The sequence below is a fragment of the Penicillium griseofulvum genome (genome assembly GCF_001561935.1).
Source record: "Penicillium griseofulvum strain PG3 chromosome Unknown contig_6, whole genome shotgun sequence".
In the NCBI taxonomy this organism is placed as follows: Eukaryota; Fungi; Ascomycota; class Eurotiomycetes; order Eurotiales; family Aspergillaceae; genus Penicillium; species Penicillium griseofulvum.
Window position 1 is genome coordinate 887662 of NW_024467419.1, and position 19783 is coordinate 907444.

Below are 19783 nucleotides of genomic sequence, written 5' to 3' on the forward strand. Positions count from 1 at the left end.
CAATCGCAATTCAAACCGCCAACATGTTCCGCTTCGTACGTTCCAAATACCAAATACCAAATCCACAATCATCCTCTATCCATCAACTAACAAAAGCAGAGCAAAACCCTCGACCCAATCACCCTCTTCCACTCCCCCTCCATCCAAGCCTCAACCAGAACCCTCAACATCCTGAAACAAGCTTCCGCGACCGCCAGCGAAACCGCCACAGAAGACCAGGCCAGCGACCACTCCACTCACGCGAAGAAACAGCGTGGCGAGTTCGAGCTGGAGGTCACCACCTCCCCCCCGACAGCAGATCAGCTCCGCAGTATCCTGGACTACATCTCTCCCGTCAGTGGTGTTGGTGGTCAGAGCGATAAGGTGACATACGGCGTTGCACAGCTTGTGAAGGGCGCCCGTGATGCGGATGATGCGTTGAAGAAGTTCAAGGAAAATAATGAGAATTTCGTGAGACCTATCGTATGTTCAACCTATTCTTACTCTCATTGCCACTGGTATCTGGACGTGTTTTACTAATGCTTTATACAGACTGTTGACTGGGTCAATGGCCGCGCTGTGATTGGAGACAACGAGTCCGAGATCCTGCGCATGGTGCGCCAGCTTCCTGCCAACTAAAAGAGATGATTTTTTTACTGGGAGAAGTAACACAATAGTCTACTCAGGATTTGATTGAAGTCAAACTCATATTCCATATTCCATACAATGAAATTACTAGCCGAAGACAGGAAGTGCGCCATTTTTGGTCTATGGCTGTATCATACAAGAATCGAATTTCACAACTCCAGGCGCATCATAAAACTAGAAGGTCGAGACGACGTATGGGGTTGCAAGTTGCAACTTGAAAATGAAGTTGAAGTTGAAACAGTGAAAAAGACGAATGAGCCATTAAACTCAATACTGGAACATCTGGCACAAGGAAACCAAGATCCAGCTCGGAGGCCCGCACCAGCGGAACGTAAGAAGAGAAGAAAGGACCGAATATGAGACTGAAATCTCGATATTTGGCCAGGAGCTTAGAACATTGTCCCGAATGTGCCGTCCGTCGCGATAGGCTTCCGTGGAGAGCTACTGCGGCCGTTGCTATCGACAGCAGGTTTGCGGTGACTAGAAGTGGTCAGTAAGAGAAATAAATATACGGAAGCCATTGGGCGTTGGTTCAAGCGGAACATACCGGAAAGTAAACCCGACAAACAAGCCCTTGCCCATTTTATCATCACGATCGGCCATATCCTCCAGTGCGCGTTGTTTATCATGGACCTCCTTGTACTTAGCCATATCTGCCTCATTGCTGAAATCATCAAAGTACCCAGCATCGGTCTCGGAATCAAGTTCAGGCACGAATGGAGCCCGTTGGTCACGCAAAGTCTCGAAATCGACCTCGGCGAAATAGTCATGCGCATGAATCTCTTTCATATTCTTGAACCGCTGATCCTTCCCAGCAACCAGTCTCGTAATAAGATCCCAGGTCCGCCGTGAGAGGAAGTAATTCGGGTCCTCATAAACGGGCTTCCGCAACACCTTCTGCCATCGCTTCAGGTTCTGCCACGTCTCGTCGGATGTCGCGCCTGCAAATGGCGGGTAGCCTGCTAGCGCCTCGAACAGCATGCATCCCAAGCTCCAGTAATCCACGGTGAAATCGTATTGCTCGCCCTTAAGAACTTCTGGCGCCATGTAATCCGGCGATCCGACAATGGACTTAGCGTAGTTGACTTCTCGCTGACGCAGAGACTGGTATCCTTGTCGTCGTTCAGCCATTGTGCGTTGCTCCATAGGACGACCAAAAGGAACGGGGGTGTTCCCGACTTCCTCAAGCTTAACGCGCATTGACTCGATCTTGCCGGGACTCAGCATACCAGCGGCCAAACCGAAATCAGTCAGCTTGACATGGCCCGTAGAATCGATCAGGAAATTCTCAGGCTTCAAGTCACGATGAATGTAGCCCAGCACATGCAGCGCATCAATGCAGCTAAACATTTCAGCAATATAGAAGCGCGCGTGACGATTATGGAGCACTCCCGTGTTATTCAGCAGCGTGCGGAAGTCTCCACCGGGTACATACTCCATAGCTAAGTAAATCTGTGAATCATCCTGGAAGGCATAGAGCAGCTTGACTAGCCACTCGCTCTTGGCGGCAGTGAGAATATCGCGCTCGGTCAGGATATGGCGAACCTCATCCAGCTTGAAAAGCAACTTCTTGCTCATGACTTTCAATGCGCATACTTCTCGTGTATCCTTCTTCTGTGCCAGATACACCTGTCCATATCCGCCCTGGCCAACCTGTGTCAGGATCTGGAAGTCGCCCTGGCGGAGACGTGTGCGACGCTTTCGCAGGTGTGCGCGCTCGCGACCGAGGTATTTTAGGAGGGCGGGTTCGTGCTCTTCGTCAGGGGTGGCAGGGGGGTCGGGGTAGGCGGCTTTGAATTGTGCATGGCGGGTTTGGCGATTGTGGACGTAGCTGAGGAGATCGAAGTAGTGGTCAAGGAAGTCTGTGATGGGGAAGTCAGTCTATAAAACCCTTTATTGTTAGTCTGGGCCGCACTTACAGAGTTGGGTCACATTGACGAGGCGCTTCACTTTTGGCTGTGCTAGCTTCTCTATTTCCTCGGGGGTCAGGCCGCGCATCTGCACCTGGCGTCTGGTTGTTTCATCGCGTGTTTGGTATGGCTCCTGACGTGATAGTGCAGCAGCAGTCGGTGTTGATCCCAGGTCCTTTGTTAGGCGCGTTGGGTTGGGGGGTGTGTTCTCCTTGTTGGCTCTGCGCGTTGGGCTGGAAGGGGCTTGGTGGATAACGCTTTCGTTGAAGTCCTCACCCCTGCCAGCAGAGAACATAGGATGATTGTAGTGATTATATGTTGATTTGGAGGGAGAAGTGGGTGTCAACTTCATCGCCTTGTCGAAGACATTGGGCAGGTCAAGTGCGCCCGGAGGCAACCTTGACTTGCTGGGACTACCCTGAGGGGTCTGTGTGGGACTGGTAAATCCATCGGCAGGAGTAGAAGGACGATCGAATTGACCACGAGTATGCAACAGTGGAGGTGGATTAGGGAGGCGTAGACCAAGATGGTCCTCTGAAATAATAGCCATGGTGTTGATGGGAGGTAGCGATAGAGGGGTTGGTTGTGATAAGGCCGGAACTTAGGCCAAGAACAAAGGCAAAGTAACCCAATATTTGTCAGGACGGCAAAAAGAGGAAAAAGAAGAAAATGCCTTTGTCTCAGGGATTGGGTTATGTTTATTATTTCAAAAGTCGATCACTCTCCACCAAGATCGAACCGATCTTGATTCTCAATTCTGCAATCCACTATATCATCCCCCGTTATCCCCCCCCTTCCTCAGAGAGTTGCTGTAGCAACTCCCCCCACGTCATACAGAGTTCTAAAACCCGCCTATGAATCCTGGTATAGTGGATGAGTTTATCGAGGCGAGCTGAACATCGTCTCCACTTCCAATCGTAAATTGGGCTTTGATGGTTTTCTCTGAAGTGGGATCGACTCTAGTAACTCTAACATGAAACCGCTACTGGATGCGGTCGGACACTCTATTTTTTTGACATTTGCATATTCCAGACTAGCGAATGTCACACATCCTACATATTTAGGGAATAAGCAATAATTGTCCGATCCCTTAATTCATGCATAGTGTGCAGTGTAAGTCCATATAGTGCAGTTGCGATCACATGAAATTTCAAGGTATATCGCAAGGGATAAGCAAACTACCGGATTAGGAATAACATAAGTCAGTGTTCCATGGATTTAAGGCACGGGGACCCCGATAATTGACAATCACAACCACGGAACCAAAATAATCAAATTTAATTTTTAAATTAAAAATTTCTCTCACGCTGCGCCCTTCTTTCGTTGGCCGGTCTAATTTCATTAGCCTTGGATACGATATTCAGCCCTGGGTACCCACATAGAAAGCCAGCCCATAATCATCCGTTGTAAACGTGATTTTCGCCCCCTTGGGAAAATAAAAAACATCCCCCGGAGTCGCCGTAACCTTCTGGCCCGTCTCATCTGCAATCTCAAACTTACCCTCGACAATAATCTTCATTTCGTCGTAGGTGTAGGTGTAGACGAGAGGTGTGCCCTTTTCAAGTCTGTAGAAGCCACATGAAATTGGCGTATCTGGGTTCTCATTCTCGCTATAATTTGTTAGCACAATCGGCTATCTCCATTATGTGTTAGCCATACCTTGATTGCACATCACCTAAGAAGGCGTTCTCGTTTGCGATAAGCGGCGGCTTGAAGGTAGATTGCGCCTTGGCGTGGTAGGTGAAGGGAAGAGACATGGTTGGTGGGATCGGTGTGGCTATGAGGGCCAGTGTAATATAGACATCAATATTCAGCTTTCGAGGACTACCTTCATTTTATACTGATGTTGCCGCAGTCTGTCTGCCATTGCATGAAATGAGGGGATGCCCGTGAAAAAGAAAGCTTTCTCAAACATAGGGCAACTCAATCCAGACAAAAAGAGACAGTCGGATCTGATGTCCTGAGTAGGCAGCCCAACAGAGAACTGGGAGAGAGCCGGGCGGGTGATGAGGGGAAGCTTGAAGCTTGAGATAAAGATCCGAAATGGTAGAGTGGGAGACAGGTATCAATGGAGAGAAAACTACCGACAACTTTCAACAGTACTGCTTAGCTAGATGATCTCCAATCTAATTGTACATAGATGTACTCCATACTCCATAGTTATGCAGATACTACATTAAGGGGATTCCTTTACTTGATGTGGTTAGCCTTTCCCCATCAACCCCGGAACCACAGTATGCTCACCCATGGCACTGTTGCTCCTCTTTAAATGCTTGGCATGATATGTAGAAATGTGACATCAAATATTGAATGTGATAGGCGCAATGCCAAAGATTGGGTTATTTGACACTATATTCAGCCTTTTTTAACAGGCGGCTCTGCAGTGGCCTCTCCTAATGAAAGCAAGAATCCTCCAACTTCATTCCATCCCTTCTATACCAATCACCCGTTACCCCGCTTGGCTTTCCATATTGTTTGTGCTCGACTCAAACAATACCGTAAAAGTCCATTAAGCTCTTGAATTTAGAGTACTGGGTTATTACAGTATTCGGCAAGTAACTCACATTAACAATGGAGGATATGCGATATATATAGTCGCATTCTCTTCTAGGTCTGTCTAAACCTTGGCAAGGAGCCCACCATCCTCGACTCGAATTTCTGGGGATAGATTTTCAGCCAATGGCGCCAAAAGAATACCCTTGGTGCTTCATCCATGTCTACCCCACCATGATGCGTCTTATCTATCCAATAACAGTTCTTCACCGTGAGTTCCCCCATTTAATTTTGAGCCTCATACATACCGAGTTAAACAAAGAAAGTTGCTTAAATTGTAAGACGTACTTGTCAACGGGTGTGTTCCGCGCGCGATATGCGTGAAGTGTGATTGGAATTGGATATTTAAAAGACGAGTATAAATAGTACAGCCATACCAGGGGAAGTTCACATTAAGATAACTTACTCCTTGCTTTGACATTTCTGTTTGATCTTAATTGATCAACCTATCGTTCAATTCTTCCACTTATTTCTACTCCCCTACATCTTCGTCCATAGCTCTCTGATAACTATGACTTCGCAAATTTCACCCAGTGAAATGAAGACTGATGTTGGCAATCGTCTAGTCAACAACCTTGACAATCCAAAGAGCTGCCCTTGTGGTTGGTATGTCTACTACTCGGCTGTCTGTGGGCATATGTACCAGGAGGTCAAATTCCAATGCGGTGCAAACAGTGACAAGAAAACTACACCATCTGGTCGAGGTAGATTCTGCAGAACGCCGGCACCGAAAAATATTATCCAAGGGGTACAGATCGACACCAAGTGCCCCTGTTGCTGATTCTGGGTGTTCAAGTAGGTGACAAGCCAATTCTGAAGAAGAAAGGTACTAAAAAAGTGATGTTAGACACCATTCCGCGCCTAGGGTCACATTTGACGGATGGAACGTGTCGAAACCTATGGGTGGAGCTTCACTTTACTCGGAGAATCAACGGACCGAGGGATATGACATCCCACACAAAAGAGAGAAGCGCATTTCTTGATTAATTAGACTGTCTAGAAGTCCAATGTTACATACCATTAAAAGGGCATGCATTTGTCATACCAGATTTCTGTTCTAATCTTGGAAGGTGTCCGAGCCGCCCCTGGAGGTCTAGAGCTACAGATGTGACTAATCTCGGGAAGGTCCCGAGGTCCATAAGCCGAGGCCATATCTCCGACGATGCCGATCCTATACAACATCCATAGATATATACCGGAAGTATAAATACTTTGGTCCGTCTCCAGCAGGTACAACGTAGAGTCTGGCTCATATCTCTCAAACAATTCCCGTTTCAATTTTTCAATCCACCCGAAGCCATTTTTCGCCAATAGCCCAGCATTTAAACCAAGATGCCTTTGACAATCCACCACCTTGGCCGCTCGCAATCAGAGCGTATCGTCTGGCTCGCCGAAGAACTTGGCATCGAATATAACTTCGTCTTCCACAAGCGCGACCCTATCTTCGCACCGCAATCAATCAAAGACCTACATCCCTCTGGCACTGCACCAGTGATCGAAGATGACAACTCCCCCTTTACGAAAAACAAGGTTGTACTTGCTGAATCGGGAGCTATTATCGACTATATCATCGCTGCCTACGGGGAAGGCCGTCTCTCGCGCACACCGAAGGATGGCGAGGAATACATCCAGTTCTTAGAGTGGTACCACTGGGCGAATGCCTCTCTGCAGCCAGCGTTGTTCCGTGTGCTGATGACCCGGCGTCTGACCAACGACCCAGACGGTGTGCACGTTAAGATGGGCAATGCGAAGCTAGAGTGTGCGCTCTCAATGATTGAGGCGAGACTCGGTGAAACTGGAGCCTACCTGGTTGGGAATGACGTCACCGCGGCAGATATCATGGCTATCTGTACTCTCACTACCATGAGAGGATTCTGTCCCATTGAGTTTGATGAGCAGAAGCATAAGAATATTCTTGCTTATCTCAAGCGTGTTGGCGACAGGCCTGCTTATCAAAAGGCTATGAAGATTTGTGAAGGCGAAGATTTTGTGCCTATTCTTGGTGCAAAGGCCGAACAGTTTGCATTCCCTTATTGAGATCTGAGTTTTGTGTATCTATTGTAAATTATCATGTACAGAAATATGACCAACAATCAAAATCTTGGTTCTAGCTCTGAGATACTCGAAAAACCATTCCCGGGTAAATCCATAATACCCCGGGCCCGGCCCCCGGGGCCATCCATCTCGCTTATGGTTAACCTAAAGTACTCAACATTACGGAGTACTTTTATTTGAATTCCATATTATGGTATATCTCTTATATAGTACTCCGTAGAAGTATTTACTTGCGGTTTTAGAAATGATTTATCTTATGTAAAATGTGTATAGGTACTCCGGGCTTTTGGTCAGCATCTCGGCCCCCGAGTGCCCAGGCGGGCAGTGCTCGGTGGCTTGTAAGCACCTAGGCCTACTTAAGTAGCCCATCCTTATGCTCACGGAACACAATCAGCGATAAAATGGGCTAAATATCGTTCAGCTCATTTTTAGCCTCTCTAGACAAATCCATCTACCTCGTGGAACTATAACGATTTCAACAATTTTGGGTGGCAGATGATAGAAGTATAAGCATCGGAGAGCTCCTAGGGCTCGGTGCTTAGGTTTGATTGTATTGGTGGCGTCGTCTAGCTAGTCCGCTAATCTCGTCCGGTTCGTCCGTCCTTATTTCAATGTTGTCTTTAAAGGAAGCTCGACATGCCCTTTTTGCTTGGGTTTCCCACACCTCCTAATAGCGGCTTCCGAACCTGTCGACGGCGTTTCTCTATCACACTGTTACAATACCAGCTCTTTTTAATATCGCGTCAAATCGCGTAACAATACCCTAGATCTCCCCGCTTCTACTGTGAACTGTCCTCTTCATATATTCAACACGCACCAAGAGCATAAGGAATGTCACCAAACACACAGCTCCCGACCGTACCGTCAACCATGCGTGCCTGGGTACGCCGGCAGCGCGGTCCTGCTTCTAGTGCGCTCGAGCTGGTCACTGACTATCCAACACCCGACGTGCCCACAGGCTCGTCGTCGGACGTTCTAATCCGCGTGTCAAACGTCTCACTGCAGTTCAGTACTGAGATGATGATGAAAATGCTGCCAAAACTGCCTTTCGCCAGCCCATGGATCCCGGAAATCGAGCTTTCCGGCGTGGTAGTAGCGGCTGGCGGTGGTGCGCCGACAGGGATGCGCGATCCGGGCACACATGTCATTGCCTTCGCGAGCATTCCTAGCGCTGTATTCATGGGCCACGGTGTACTAGCGGAGTACGTTCGACTGCCTGGAAGCCAGGTCGCGCGTATCGACGAGGGTATTGATATGGCGTCTGCCTCTGGCATAGTTGGGTCTGGTAGCACCGCGCTTAAGATGATTCGCACAGCAGGTGTGCGCGAGGGCCACACAGTACTCGTGAATGGTGCTAGCGGGTCGGTCGGGTCGGTGCTGGTGCAGCTGTGCAAGCTGCGTGGTGTAAAGGTTGTCGGCGTGGCGAGCGGGGGCAACGAGGCCATGGTTCGTGGTCTGGGTGTAGATGAGGTAGGCGCGGTTTCCAACGTTGCACAAGGAAATTGCTAATATGCAAATAGTTCATCGATTACCGCGAACATGAATCGCTGCCAACATACCTAGCGCATCAGTATGGGGCCAAGCCATTTGACTTCGTGCTTGATTGCGTCGGTACGCAAGCACTTTTTGTCAACTCCCCGGCTTATCTTAAGCCAGAGGGAGCTGTTGTAAATATCGGCATGCTGGAGGGTGCGTATGCGACGACGCGAAATGCGCTGCTTAACATTTTGTTGCCTACCTTCCTTGGCGGCGTCCCGCGTCGCTATATAATGTTCAGTACGCCCCCATCTTGTGACGACGCAGTCTACTTGGCGCATCTTATTGAGGAGGGAAAATTGCGTATCCCTGTTGACTCTGTCTTCGAGATGAAGAATGCCATAGGCGCCTATGAGCGCATCGCCACAAAGCGTGCGCGTGGCAAGGTTGTGGTCAAGGTGCATGATGGTTAGGCCGCTGGCACATCAAGGTCGTATACGGGGGCTCACATTAACAGAGAATAATCGGATTGGTTTTATGTATGTTGCTTGGCCTATGGTGTCGAGTGGATGTGGAAAATAAAAAACATTCTTGTCTATCGACATGGTGATATGAAGTCTCTCGGGATTAAAAGATACTCGAAGTTTGTAAATAAGTTGGGTAGACGACGGCGGGATCTCAGAGTATAGCATCATTAAAAAAACATCAACAAAAGTATCAAGTAAATAAATGTATGAAGTAAAAAAAGTCCCCATAAATCCAGACCTTTCCTGGACCTCAGGAGGGTATGAACAGAGTCTGGTCACTCTATGTTCATGGTCCTCTCCTCCGACCTTTCCCTTATACACCTCCACCCGACGTACTAACTACAGCCTCCCCCCTTAACTAACGGGATCGCCGCGTGTGGTCATCCGCGGGGGGCTTGCCTAGCGTAGTGCTTCGGAAGAGCTTCAGCATATAAGAGTCCGACCGACAGTGGGGAGCGAGTAAAACCCGTTGCGACATCCTGGTGTGGGATGCCCTGGCCGCAATACCGCTGGGCCACTGGGGGGGGGCTGGTTGTAATGTTAGTCCTTAACGTCGTCAAATAGGAGAAAAACTTAACGGCGAAGTCACTGTAGATTTTTGATCTTAATTTGGGCTACCTTCCTATTATCGTATAATACTGAAATTTGAACTACGGTATCTAGGACCAACCGGCTTACTGTATGTCAATTTTCGAAAGAATCTAAGCACCTCACAGTGGTGGGTGGCAGCGAATTTCACCTCCGGTACATCTATGTGAAGTCAAAAATGAAGCTATTCGCACACCCATTTTAGGAAGGAACGTCGACGGTGAGAACCGGCGGTAATCTCAAAGCCAGGAATTCGAGTCCTGCCATCGTCAACATTCTTTTTTTGTTTCCAAACCTTCTCCAATATATTGGTCGCTACATTCTTATTGCTATTCATCAGCATGTTGAGCGTAATTTCTCATCATAGGATTTTGACTATCTCGTAAGCCTCCAAGCAACAATGCAGATGCTGATACACAGCCCCGGAATCCTCATATCATTTCATTCAACATAGGCTCGAGGCTGACTTTCTCAGGGAAGCCGTAGTGATTCTACTGATCTATTTTAGAGCCAACGGCAATCCCTCGAAACCATCATTAGCACGTCAAATTGACGGTGGACTGAGCATCGAGCCATACTGACCTTATATAGCTCTCTTTATGAACATTTGGACATCTTTTAGCGAAAATAGATTGATATTGATGTTGAACCAACGTGAGAATCTGACTAAGGAAATAGTTCATTTGCGCGTAGGGGAAACCAGAAGTTTGGGAGTTAGATACTGCTGCAAGAATTAGAGAATGGTCTCTCTAGAAGCATAGACTCCTATCATGTTTACAGTTTTCGCAGTAGGGACAATGTCAGACGAAGCCTTGCTGAGTAGCGCCTACGAAGGCAAATGTTGCTTACTCCATGCGCAGGATGATCAGGATTGATAGCTGGGTATTCCGAGCACGGATTATGCCAAAGCTGACATGGGTAGCTGTTATATCGGGCGGCTGAAAGGGTGAGGATAATATGATTAGGCTTTGATCGAGCTGGTCATGTTTCCTCATTACTGGAAATCCAAATTGGGTGGCTGTGGGTTGTTGTCAATAGGCCGGGAGACTGGACAGTTGCGTGGGGCTTCCGGGACGGAGGATCGCGTATTGGAAAGTTGAATAAATGGGTGGAAGTCACATAAATCACCCGTCATAGTAGATATATCAGTTCCTAGATCAACCATAATTTGTAGTCAGAGAGTAGATCACAGTTGCAGGACAAGTCCCAAACAAAAACACCAAATGTCGTTGTCATAATTCATCAAGAAGAGAACAATAGATCCCTAGACGCCGCGCTGGTTCAAGGTAACACCAATTCAGGGCTGGAGAGTACAATTTCAACCTTGACACAAAGAAACGAGAATCAAAACAATGAGAATATAAAACAAAAACGAGGGAAAAAAACAAGAACTTAGACTGCTTGCTTTGTTAGTTATCATGTTAGTATATCAGGCCGAGATGAAAATAGTAAATGATTTCCGCCCGACGCGTAGACTTGCAACGAGGATTCGGACTTCAGTCAGACTATCCAAGGAAAACTATAAATTGCAGGGTTAGAATGGAGTAAAGCAGATCGACAGTTGTCAAACACACCTTCCCATCCCCACTCAGCCATAACGTTCACCCAATGCAATTTGCCACGCACAGTTCTTTCAAATTCAATATTCTCAAGCGAGGTGAGTGCAGAACCACGTCGCGCAGACCTTGATGGAGCTTGCGCCGATCTTCCTGCTGTCGGGCCCTTGGAGCCATTGAGACTGTATTTACGAAAATTGGTTGGCAATGATGAGCTCAGTTTCTCGTTGTCTCCAGATGAGAATGATCCGGTTCGTCGAGAACTAGGCATTTCACGCTCTCTTCTGGCATTCATAGCGTCGCGGCGTTCCCAGACCTCCTTTAAGACCTCCAGGCAGCGGTCTACACCACCTAGCATCAAGCGAGACTGAATTGTGGTCCATCGATCCAAGACCCATTTTCGGTCATCGTCGGTGTCAACCTCAGAGCCAGCTGCTAAAAGAGGGAACATCTGTATTATAGTTGTTCGGGAGGTATAGGGAACAGTGGCAAGCAAGATCAGCACCCGCTTTGCTAATTCATCGGCCGGCTCGGAGGGTATCTCTGGGACTGCCTGATGCAAATACAGCAATGTAGCCCAGCGATAGGCATGTGCAACTTGAATGCTATGCTGGACTTCGGAATTGGGGTCTTCTGGAGGCTCAAACCAGTGCGGTGGCTCCCATTGCTCGACGAGGGCTTTGAGTTCCATACCTTGAGCTACAATCGATACCGTGTTCGACGAGCTCTTCCGCACATGCTGGATCAGCTTCGCCACCTGACTCATGAGAGGATATAGCGTAGTTGCACAGCCCATCAACGGGTCAATATCATGGACTGCGTCACTCGGAAGCTCGAAGATGGAAGAATCCCAGGTTTGAGGACCACAGTCATCCAAAGAGGTCAGTCGTGCAATCACGTCCATATATGACCATGTATTACAGAGAAATCGGATGCGATCCAATTCATCGTCGCTAACACCACCTTGCATTCCGGCCGCGATGACCTGGGACATCAAGGTTTTTGCACCTCGCAAATGTTGAATGCATGTGCTGGTGTGTTGGTCCCAGGTATCAGCAAATGCCAACGCAAGGCTAGTTGCAAGCGCAGCATCTGGTCTCATATTCTGAATTTGACCAACCAGACCAGTTATGCTCTGGCGCATGTATTTTGCTCCATGGACCCGAAGATGGGGACTTTGCTTACCCGAGTGGAAAGCTGTCAGAGCAAAGATGGCATGGCGAAGTGTAGGTGTGTCTTTTGCCATCGGCCAAATGAGTGTCCGCCACGGATTTTCTGTTGCTCCATCCTTGATAGATAGAATCCCACATGTGAGCTTATCGAACCGCAATACTAGCATTTCTGGACTTTCGGGCGGTAGAGATGGGTTGGCTGGCATGCGAGTATCAATATTGAAAGAGTCCCCCTCTGTGATGGTGAAGTTCCAAGGCCCCATTCCTGGATCCGACTTCCGGATGATCTCTTCAATGTCATCATTCTCATCTCCCAACAGTTGAGAGAAACTCAACCTTGATATATCGGGATCTAGCTGATCTGGACCAAAGGTAATATGTCTAGCAGAATCGACATCGGCATCAGAAACCAATGAGTTTGCGAGCGACAAAGAATCCTGAAATGGCTCCAAAAAGGAGAGGAAATTGAAAGGGGGAGAATCGGCAGACAATGACACATTGATATCAAGAGGAGGTTCGGTACATTCAGTCATAGAAACATCTTCTCGTGTGAGAGAAAGATCTTCAAGGGAACGTGCGTCGGTAGACATAAAGCTATTCATACTAATGGGCGAGCCATGCAAAGAAGAGGCTGGAGGTGAGCGAGAGACATCAAACTTGTGTGACTGAATGCGGATCGGTGATGTGGATTGTTCAGTCGTCGGGGGAGTTGGAAGGGTCTGGCCAATATTGGCAGCAGACGGAGTTTGACCGGACGATGGGTTTGCTGAAGAGGATTTGTGAGTATATCAAGTCCAACCCGAAGGCCGCACGGGACCCATTACCTTTCTTGGATTTGGTCACTATAGGCCGTCCTGAAGCCAAGTTGGTCTCCTCGAATGGCCGCCATTTGAAGTCTTTCTTGTATCCTCCGCATCGGACCTTTCTTCTTTCGCACTGCTGGCATGACGGCTTGATTTCGTCGCACTTCAACCGCTTTGCCTTGCAGGTGATGCAACCTATAAATGTAGAGGCTCAAGTCAATGTTATCCAAGATAATAAGAAGTATTCATCTCCATTATCCTTGAAAACTGCAACTTCATATCGTGACTTACCATTCCGACTCTTTGTCTGCTTTGGCTTTTGTTTCCCGAGCTTTCCCCGCGCTGATGTCGGGTTGTCGGGCGGATCTAAAATCGATGGGATTTTAATGCTTTCCATACCAAGTCGATGTTGAAACCCATTCACACAGAGGAAAACAAGATGAAAATATAGAGAGACGCAGAGAGATAAGAGATGAATTGTAGAAGATAGGGAAATCCAACGGAGAGGAGATGATAAGCCAATGCGGGGGTGCCGATCTTGGAGAAATTGATGTCCAGCGTTTTCTATTGCAATCACAACCGGGTTGGGCAGCGGCCATATCTGATTCAATTTTGAAATATGCTAAGTAGAAATGATTTCTTCGTCATTCAAATCAGAGTAGCTGTGAACACATCTGCTAGTACCCAGCTAGTAGATATCAATCACTATAAACAATAACAACGTGCGGGGAATTTCTCCAACGGTAGTACACTAGACTACAAATAAAACTACTGGCTACGACGAAGATATATTTTACAAGGAAACAGAAGGGAGGCGAAGAATCTTTATTTGAATAAAAAAGGAGACGGCGGCTGATGCCCCCAACAAGGGGGGGAACAGACGCAAGCAGTCTCGAACGCAGCTAGTACCGTTGCCGGTACGACTTTGTGGAGGTCCCGGCCTCGGAGGGCGGGACCACAGGGAGGGAGGTCGGCACGGCCGGGAAGGACGGCGGCACGACGGGGAGCGCAGGCACGACGGCCGGGAGGGAGGGCACCACGGGGGGGGAGGGGACCGCGGGCAGGGTGGGAGCCGCGAGAGGGAGGGAGGGAGGCAGACCCATGGGGGCGGAGGCCGCCACCGGCGCACAGACATCCATGTCCGGAGAGTAATCACGTTTCATGGTGTCCATGTAGACACCGGGGACGGACAGAAACTCAACGCCCTCCATGGGCGCCAAACCCTCCACATCCCTCTCGGGCGAGGAAGGGTACTCAACATCCACCATTGGTGGATGGACATCGGCGGCACCGGCTGCTGGCTGCAGCCGGGCGGGAAGGTAGGAGCTGTAGGGCTCAAAGTGAGCCCACAGGCGGCGGACCAGGACCTTCCACTCTTCGCTGACCCCCCGGTTTTGGTGGAGGGCCACCGAAGCGGCCAGGAGGCGGGAGTGGAGGAGGTCGAGGAGGGAGGAGGGGGAGAGGGGCACCTGGGCTAAGCGTGGGTTAGTATGTATTCTTCTGTTGATTCGTAGGACGTATGCTTACCAGGGTGTGGCATCCCTGCCCAGTGCAAGCCGAACCACGCAAACTCCGGAGCGAGAACGACACGAAGGAGGTGGCAATTGGGGGAGCCAGGCCCCACGACGACGACCATGTTGCATAGGAGCTCGGTCAGCTCCCAGCTCAGGACGCCCATTTCGGGCTCGGAGCCCGCAGCAAACAGCTGGTCAAACAGGGACATCTCGTCCCAGCTCACAAGAGGGCCAGCCAGGTACTCGCCAGCGAGTACCTGGAGGCCGCTCTTGGAGAACGGAGGAATGGTGTCCAGCACCATTTTTGAAACAAGAAAAAAAAAACAAAAGAAAACAAGACGGGAGAGAGGAGGAGGAGGAGGAGGAGCGGCGGGAGGAGGTAGAGATGGTGAGGTTTACAGAGGAAAGAAAAGAGAAGAGATGGAAGAAATGTACAGACTTTATATAGGTAGCAAATCAGTACTGAGGCTATTGACAGTGAACTTGAATTAAGCTCAGCATTGTTTCTCCAAGGCGTATTGAATGACTCCATTGAGTGAGGTGTGTTGAGTGATGCTTTGATGAATCTCTCAATGGGGGTGTCTGTTGTTAAACAATGTAGACTTGAATAGATATGAGGTTAATTTGTAGCATCTGAATAGCATTGTTCAATGCGTTGGCCTGTCAATGCATGTCAATGCCTGCCACTATACTCGTACCTGTGCCTTGGAGCAAGTAATATGTATGCATACTATTGATACCTTTGTTCGAAGAGTAAAATGAATTTGGATTGATTATTGAGAGTGTTATTTTGAATTGGTAGATAGCCCTGTCGAAATGAGTACAATTGGTCCAATTGTATGAGGCTTAGAAAGAAGTATTGAAGTGAAATGCTATTGAGATGAGGCTGAAGTGAAAGCAATGTAAGGTCCTATTGAGAGTAGTGTCAATTGATTTTGATGATAACGTTAAGGTCAGAATAAAGGCCGTAATAGGAGTTCTGGACTTTAACCAATAGACACTTGCAAGGTTACTACGGCCGCGTAGGTCAGAATAATTTCAACCTTCAGGTACCACCACATATGATGAAAACTGAGGTCCTAGTGTAGAAATAGTAAGCGAGAAGCGTAGCACCTTCTGAGTCTTTCCATCGAAATTCCGAATGTCCAGTTAGAGAGTGTAGCTATCTGACATAGAAAAGATATATTAAAGCACACTTGACATCTGGGGCGCACTGTCTTTAACATCCCAACCGCTACCCGACAATTTTGGGCGGCATATTTAGATATAGGGAGACAGTCGGGGCCAAAGAAAATATTTAGGACACAAATGGCACGACAAACGAATATTATATACAAAGTAGCTGTGTGATAGTCGAGGTAGCCCTGTCCCCTGAGGTCTATGCCAAGGATTAGTCAGGTAGCGAATTTCGGAGCTCCGTCAGTGGCGGGGAAACCCCAGATGTTCACGGCCCGAGGTCAAGCGGAGTCCGTCCAGGGTTATTTTTCTTTCTTCCTTTGCTTTACTTCTTTTCTTTTTCAATTCACCAATTGTTTTTCCACTTATACCTCTAGCCATGTTTCGCTCAGTACGACGTTTTCCTCGACGCGTTCCCGTTGTGTCTACTATTTCTTCGCGCTCATTGCGCCCGTTCACAAGCGGTTATACTCGGATGATGCCTGTGCAACCCCCCGTATCAACCACCCTCCCCTCAGATGCATACCAGCTGCTGTCCACACAAGAGAAAACGGGGGAAGCTGAAGATGCGCTCTACGAACAACAACTTCGCGATGTGGAAACATGGTGGAATTCCCCTCGTTACGAAGGCATCAAGCGTCCTTACACGGCGGCAGATGTTGTGAGCAAGCGCGGCTCTTTGCAACAAACATACCCCAGTTCTTTGATGGCGCGGAAGCTATTTAATCTTCTCAATGAGCGAGCAGCTGCTGGTCAACCTGTTCATACCAGTAAGTCCTTGACCGGTTGAGCTCCAATTATGCGAAATCTGACCACTGTTCTCCATAAAAGTGGGAGCTATCGACCCCGTCCAAATGACGCAGCAAGCCCCCAACCAAGAGATCCTGTATGTCTCTGGCTGGGCTTGTTCTTCACTTTTGACAAGTACCAATGAAGTATCTCCTGATTTCGGCGATTATCCCTATAATACCGTCCCAAACCAGGTCCAGCGTTTGTTCAAGGCCCAGTCGATGCACGACCGGAAGCAGTGGGACGCGAGACGAAAGATGACTCCGGAGCAGCGAAAGGCCACACCTTACACTGATTATATGCGACCAATCGTTGCGGATGGCGATACCGGGTACGTTAATAGTTGGGATCGTGTGCACAAAGTATTACTAATCCTCTCGGCGCAGTCATGGTGGTTTGTCGGCTGTCCTAAAACTTGCCAAGCTCTTTGCGGAGAATGGTGCAGCGGCTGTCCACTTCGAGGATCAGTTGCACGGCGGAAAGAAGTGCGGCCATCTTGCAGGCAAAGTGCTTGTCCCAATGGGTGAGCACATCAACCGACTGGTCGCAGCTCGATTCCAGTGGGATATGATGGGATGTGAGAACCTGGTCATTGCCCGAACAGATTCCGAGAGCGGCCGACTTATTAGCAGCGCCATTGACGTGCGTGACCACGAATTTATCCTTGGTATCACGGAAGATGTCGAACCTCTGGCCGAGACCCTCCAAGCCATGGAACGAGAGGGCGCTTCACCCAAAGAAATCGACGCATTCGAGCTCGACTGGGTTAAGAGGCACAAGCTTGTTACCTTTGACGAAGGTATGTTTATTCATTCTGTACCAGGCGATCCCATTTACTAACAATATGTAGCTGTCGATGCTCATCTTGAGTCAGAGGGCGCTCCCCAGACTTCTCGGGATGCATACAAGGCCCATGTCCAGAAGAACCCCGATCTTTCCTTCTCCCGTCGCCGTGCCCTGGCAAACGATTACACCAATACACCTGTTGTATGGTCATGTGATAGCCCGCGCACTCGCGAGGGATTCTACCACTACTCCGCGGGATTCCCTGCTGCGACCAAGCGTGCTAAGGAGTTCGCCCCTTACGCAGATCTTCTCTGGGTTGAGACCGGTGACCCAGATGTTAAGAAAGCTGGAACTCTGGCCAGCGAAGTGCGCGCAGCGTACCCAGGCAAGAAGCTTGTCTACAACCTCAGCCCTTCATTCAACTGGATGGGACAAGGATTTGATGAGGCTTCGCTCAAGTCCTTTATCTGGGATATTGCTAAGCAAGGGTAAGCTCAGCATTACGCCTCTGTCACTTCGATCCACTAACGTCTTTCAGATTTGTCCTGCAACTCATTTCCCTAGCTGGTCTGCACAGTAACGCCACCATTACGACCGAACTTTCCCGTGCGTTCAAGGAGGAGGGTATGCTGGCTTACGTCCGTCTTGTCCAGGCACGCGAAAAGGAACTCGGTGTCGATGTTCTCACTCACCAGAAGTGGAGTGGCGCGCCTTACATGGATGGAATCATGGGTGCTATCCAGAGTGGAAGCAGCAGCAGCAAGAGCATGGGTGAGGGTAACACCGAAAAGGGTAGGTCCTTGTGCATCGATCTTAATACAACATCAATTGCTAACCACACATCGCAGGTTTCTAATTCCGATAAAAGCTATGTATTGGCAACCATTTGTATTAGTGTGACTGTGTGATATTGAGATACATCCAATGACAGAGACAGCAGGACGTACAAACGTCCCAACCTCTATTTTTGTTTGTCTTGCGACCTATCTCTAGAAAGTTATGTTTACTAATCCTCTAATTACTTCCAAGGTCGATCAATTGAGGTGAGCCAAATACAATCCGCTCTCACGGCCTTGGACCATAGTGAGCGTTTATGGTTCTGATTTGACAAGTGTAGCCAACATTAGAGAGACTCCCTTGGGTCTTAGGCTTACAGCATCTATTCTTCTCCAGGATCTCATTCCAAGAACACATTTTGTCCAAAAGAGCCGGCTCATATTTAGTTAAAAACACCGACCGGTGTATGAATCTCGAGCCAAGATAGCCAGTCCACTCTGCCAGTAGGTTTATATCCTATCTCTTGGACAAATTCCTTTGGGCCGGACTGTTGCCTCGTCAATCAATTCACATCAATAGTGAGATCCGTAGTCTACTTACACACTCCCTCATTCTCATGAGCAAGTTGCTGCATGACAGGTTAGTCTTTGAACCCACGACTGCTTAGGTAGAAGGAGGGAAACATACCAAGCAGAACCCGCTGGCACAGTAACCTGCGCTGCCATCAGCTTTGCAAGGGTGCCCGGCGCCAATCTTATAAATGGTTAGAAGCTTCAAGGGTATTCAGTATTCCTTCATTCGAACGTACCGTAGCAGGAGGCTTGTCTGCAGCCAAGACAACGCCAATAGTGGCCATAAAAGCTATGAAGATGAAACGCATATTGAAATTGGAGGGACTATGTCTCGCTTTTGGGAATGTCAAATGTGAAACGGTATTGGAAGATGATATTAATCTAAGTTTATGGTGATGGTATTTATATTTCTCTGCAAGCCTTCTAGGGAGACATCGGGATAATAAAACTAGAGTCTTGACCATGTGACAGAGCGCACATTCGGAGATAAAGCTTGGTCGGGTACATTTTTGTTTCGAGAATTATCTTGCCTGTCTGCTTGGAAACTATTGGATTAAGACACAGCCTCTGAAAAGGGGGTTTCATTTTGAACGCTGATTTTAGATTATACGTTGTTCATTGAGAATTGGACTATGTTGTATTACTCCCGACGCGCCAAGTCCGAGTTCGGATTTGTGGCTTTTCTTCTGTTTCTTTTCTATAAAGACATTGAAATCATGATTCCCTTACTAGAACCACTTTTCTAGCGTTGTGGAATGGTGTTCACAACGATCGTGGGTGTGAGATGTATGGTCTTAAGATATTATGTCTAGCGCGCACCCTTTGGATAGCTCTGATTTGAGTCGCATTTTGATTTGGCCTACACGAGGATGTCTGCAAGGGGCATCATCCAATGATAGTCT

At 48.3% G+C, this 19783-nt stretch overlaps 7 protein-coding genes across 7 annotated transcripts; 4 read left to right on the plus strand and 3 right to left on the minus strand.

Annotated features, from left to right (window-relative positions):
- Positions 1-23: 23 nt before the first annotated feature.
- PGRI_074490 (uncharacterized protein) lies at positions 24-618 on the plus strand (the record flags this gene model as incomplete). Its single annotated transcript, XM_040795163.1, has 3 exons — positions 24-35; positions 100-462; positions 532-618. 3 exons carry the CDS (start codon positions 24-26, stop codon positions 616-618), a joined length of 462 nt encoding a protein of 153 aa, XP_040652840.1.
- Positions 619-1016: 398 nt separating this feature from the next.
- Positions 1017-3087, minus strand: PGRI_074500 (putative serine/threonine protein kinase; the record flags this gene model as incomplete). Its single annotated transcript, XM_040795164.1, has 3 exons — positions 1017-1107; positions 1175-2489; positions 2547-3087. 3 exons carry the CDS (start codon positions 3085-3087, stop codon positions 1017-1019), a joined length of 1947 nt encoding a protein of 648 aa, XP_040652841.1.
- Positions 3088-3839: 752 nt separating this feature from the next.
- PGRI_074510 (cupin domain-containing protein) lies at positions 3840-4294 on the minus strand (the record flags this gene model as incomplete). The annotated part of the gene is made up of 3 exons (XM_040795165.1): positions 3840-3869; positions 3916-4147; positions 4197-4294. The coding sequence occupies 3 exons, from the start codon at positions 4292-4294 to the stop codon at positions 3840-3842; spliced, it is 360 nt and encodes a 119-aa protein (XP_040652842.1).
- A 2128-nt stretch (positions 4295-6422) lies between these two features.
- On the plus strand, positions 6423-7127 carry PGRI_074520 (glutathione S-transferase family protein; the record flags this gene model as incomplete). Its single annotated transcript, XM_040795166.1, has 1 exon — positions 6423-7127. The coding sequence occupies one exon, from the start codon at positions 6423-6425 to the stop codon at positions 7125-7127; it is 705 nt and encodes a 234-aa protein (XP_040652843.1).
- An 888-nt stretch (positions 7128-8015) lies between these two features.
- On the plus strand, positions 8016-9094 carry PGRI_074530 (NAD(P)-dependent alcohol dehydrogenase; the record flags this gene model as incomplete). The annotated part of the gene is made up of 2 exons (XM_040795167.1): positions 8016-8615; positions 8666-9094. The coding sequence occupies 2 exons, from the start codon at positions 8016-8018 to the stop codon at positions 9092-9094; spliced, it is 1029 nt and encodes a 342-aa protein (XP_040652844.1).
- Positions 9095-11241: 2147 nt separating this feature from the next.
- On the minus strand, positions 11242-15083 carry PGRI_074540 (Zn(II)2Cys6 transcription factor; the record flags this gene model as incomplete). The annotated part of the gene is made up of 6 exons (XM_040795168.1): positions 11242-11255; positions 11311-13230; positions 13289-13462; positions 13559-13656; positions 14177-14741; positions 14795-15083. 6 exons carry the CDS (start codon positions 15081-15083, stop codon positions 11242-11244), a joined length of 3060 nt encoding a protein of 1019 aa, XP_040652845.1.
- A 1349-nt stretch (positions 15084-16432) lies between these two features.
- PGRI_074550 (methylisocitrate lyase ICL2) lies at positions 16433-18388 on the plus strand (the record flags this gene model as incomplete). Its single annotated transcript, XM_040795169.1, has 6 exons — positions 16433-16727; positions 16789-17077; positions 17133-17545; positions 17597-18020; positions 18071-18324; positions 18381-18388. 6 exons carry the CDS (start codon positions 16433-16435, stop codon positions 18386-18388), a joined length of 1683 nt encoding a protein of 560 aa, XP_040652846.1.
- Between the last annotated feature and the right edge of the window lie 1395 nt (positions 18389-19783).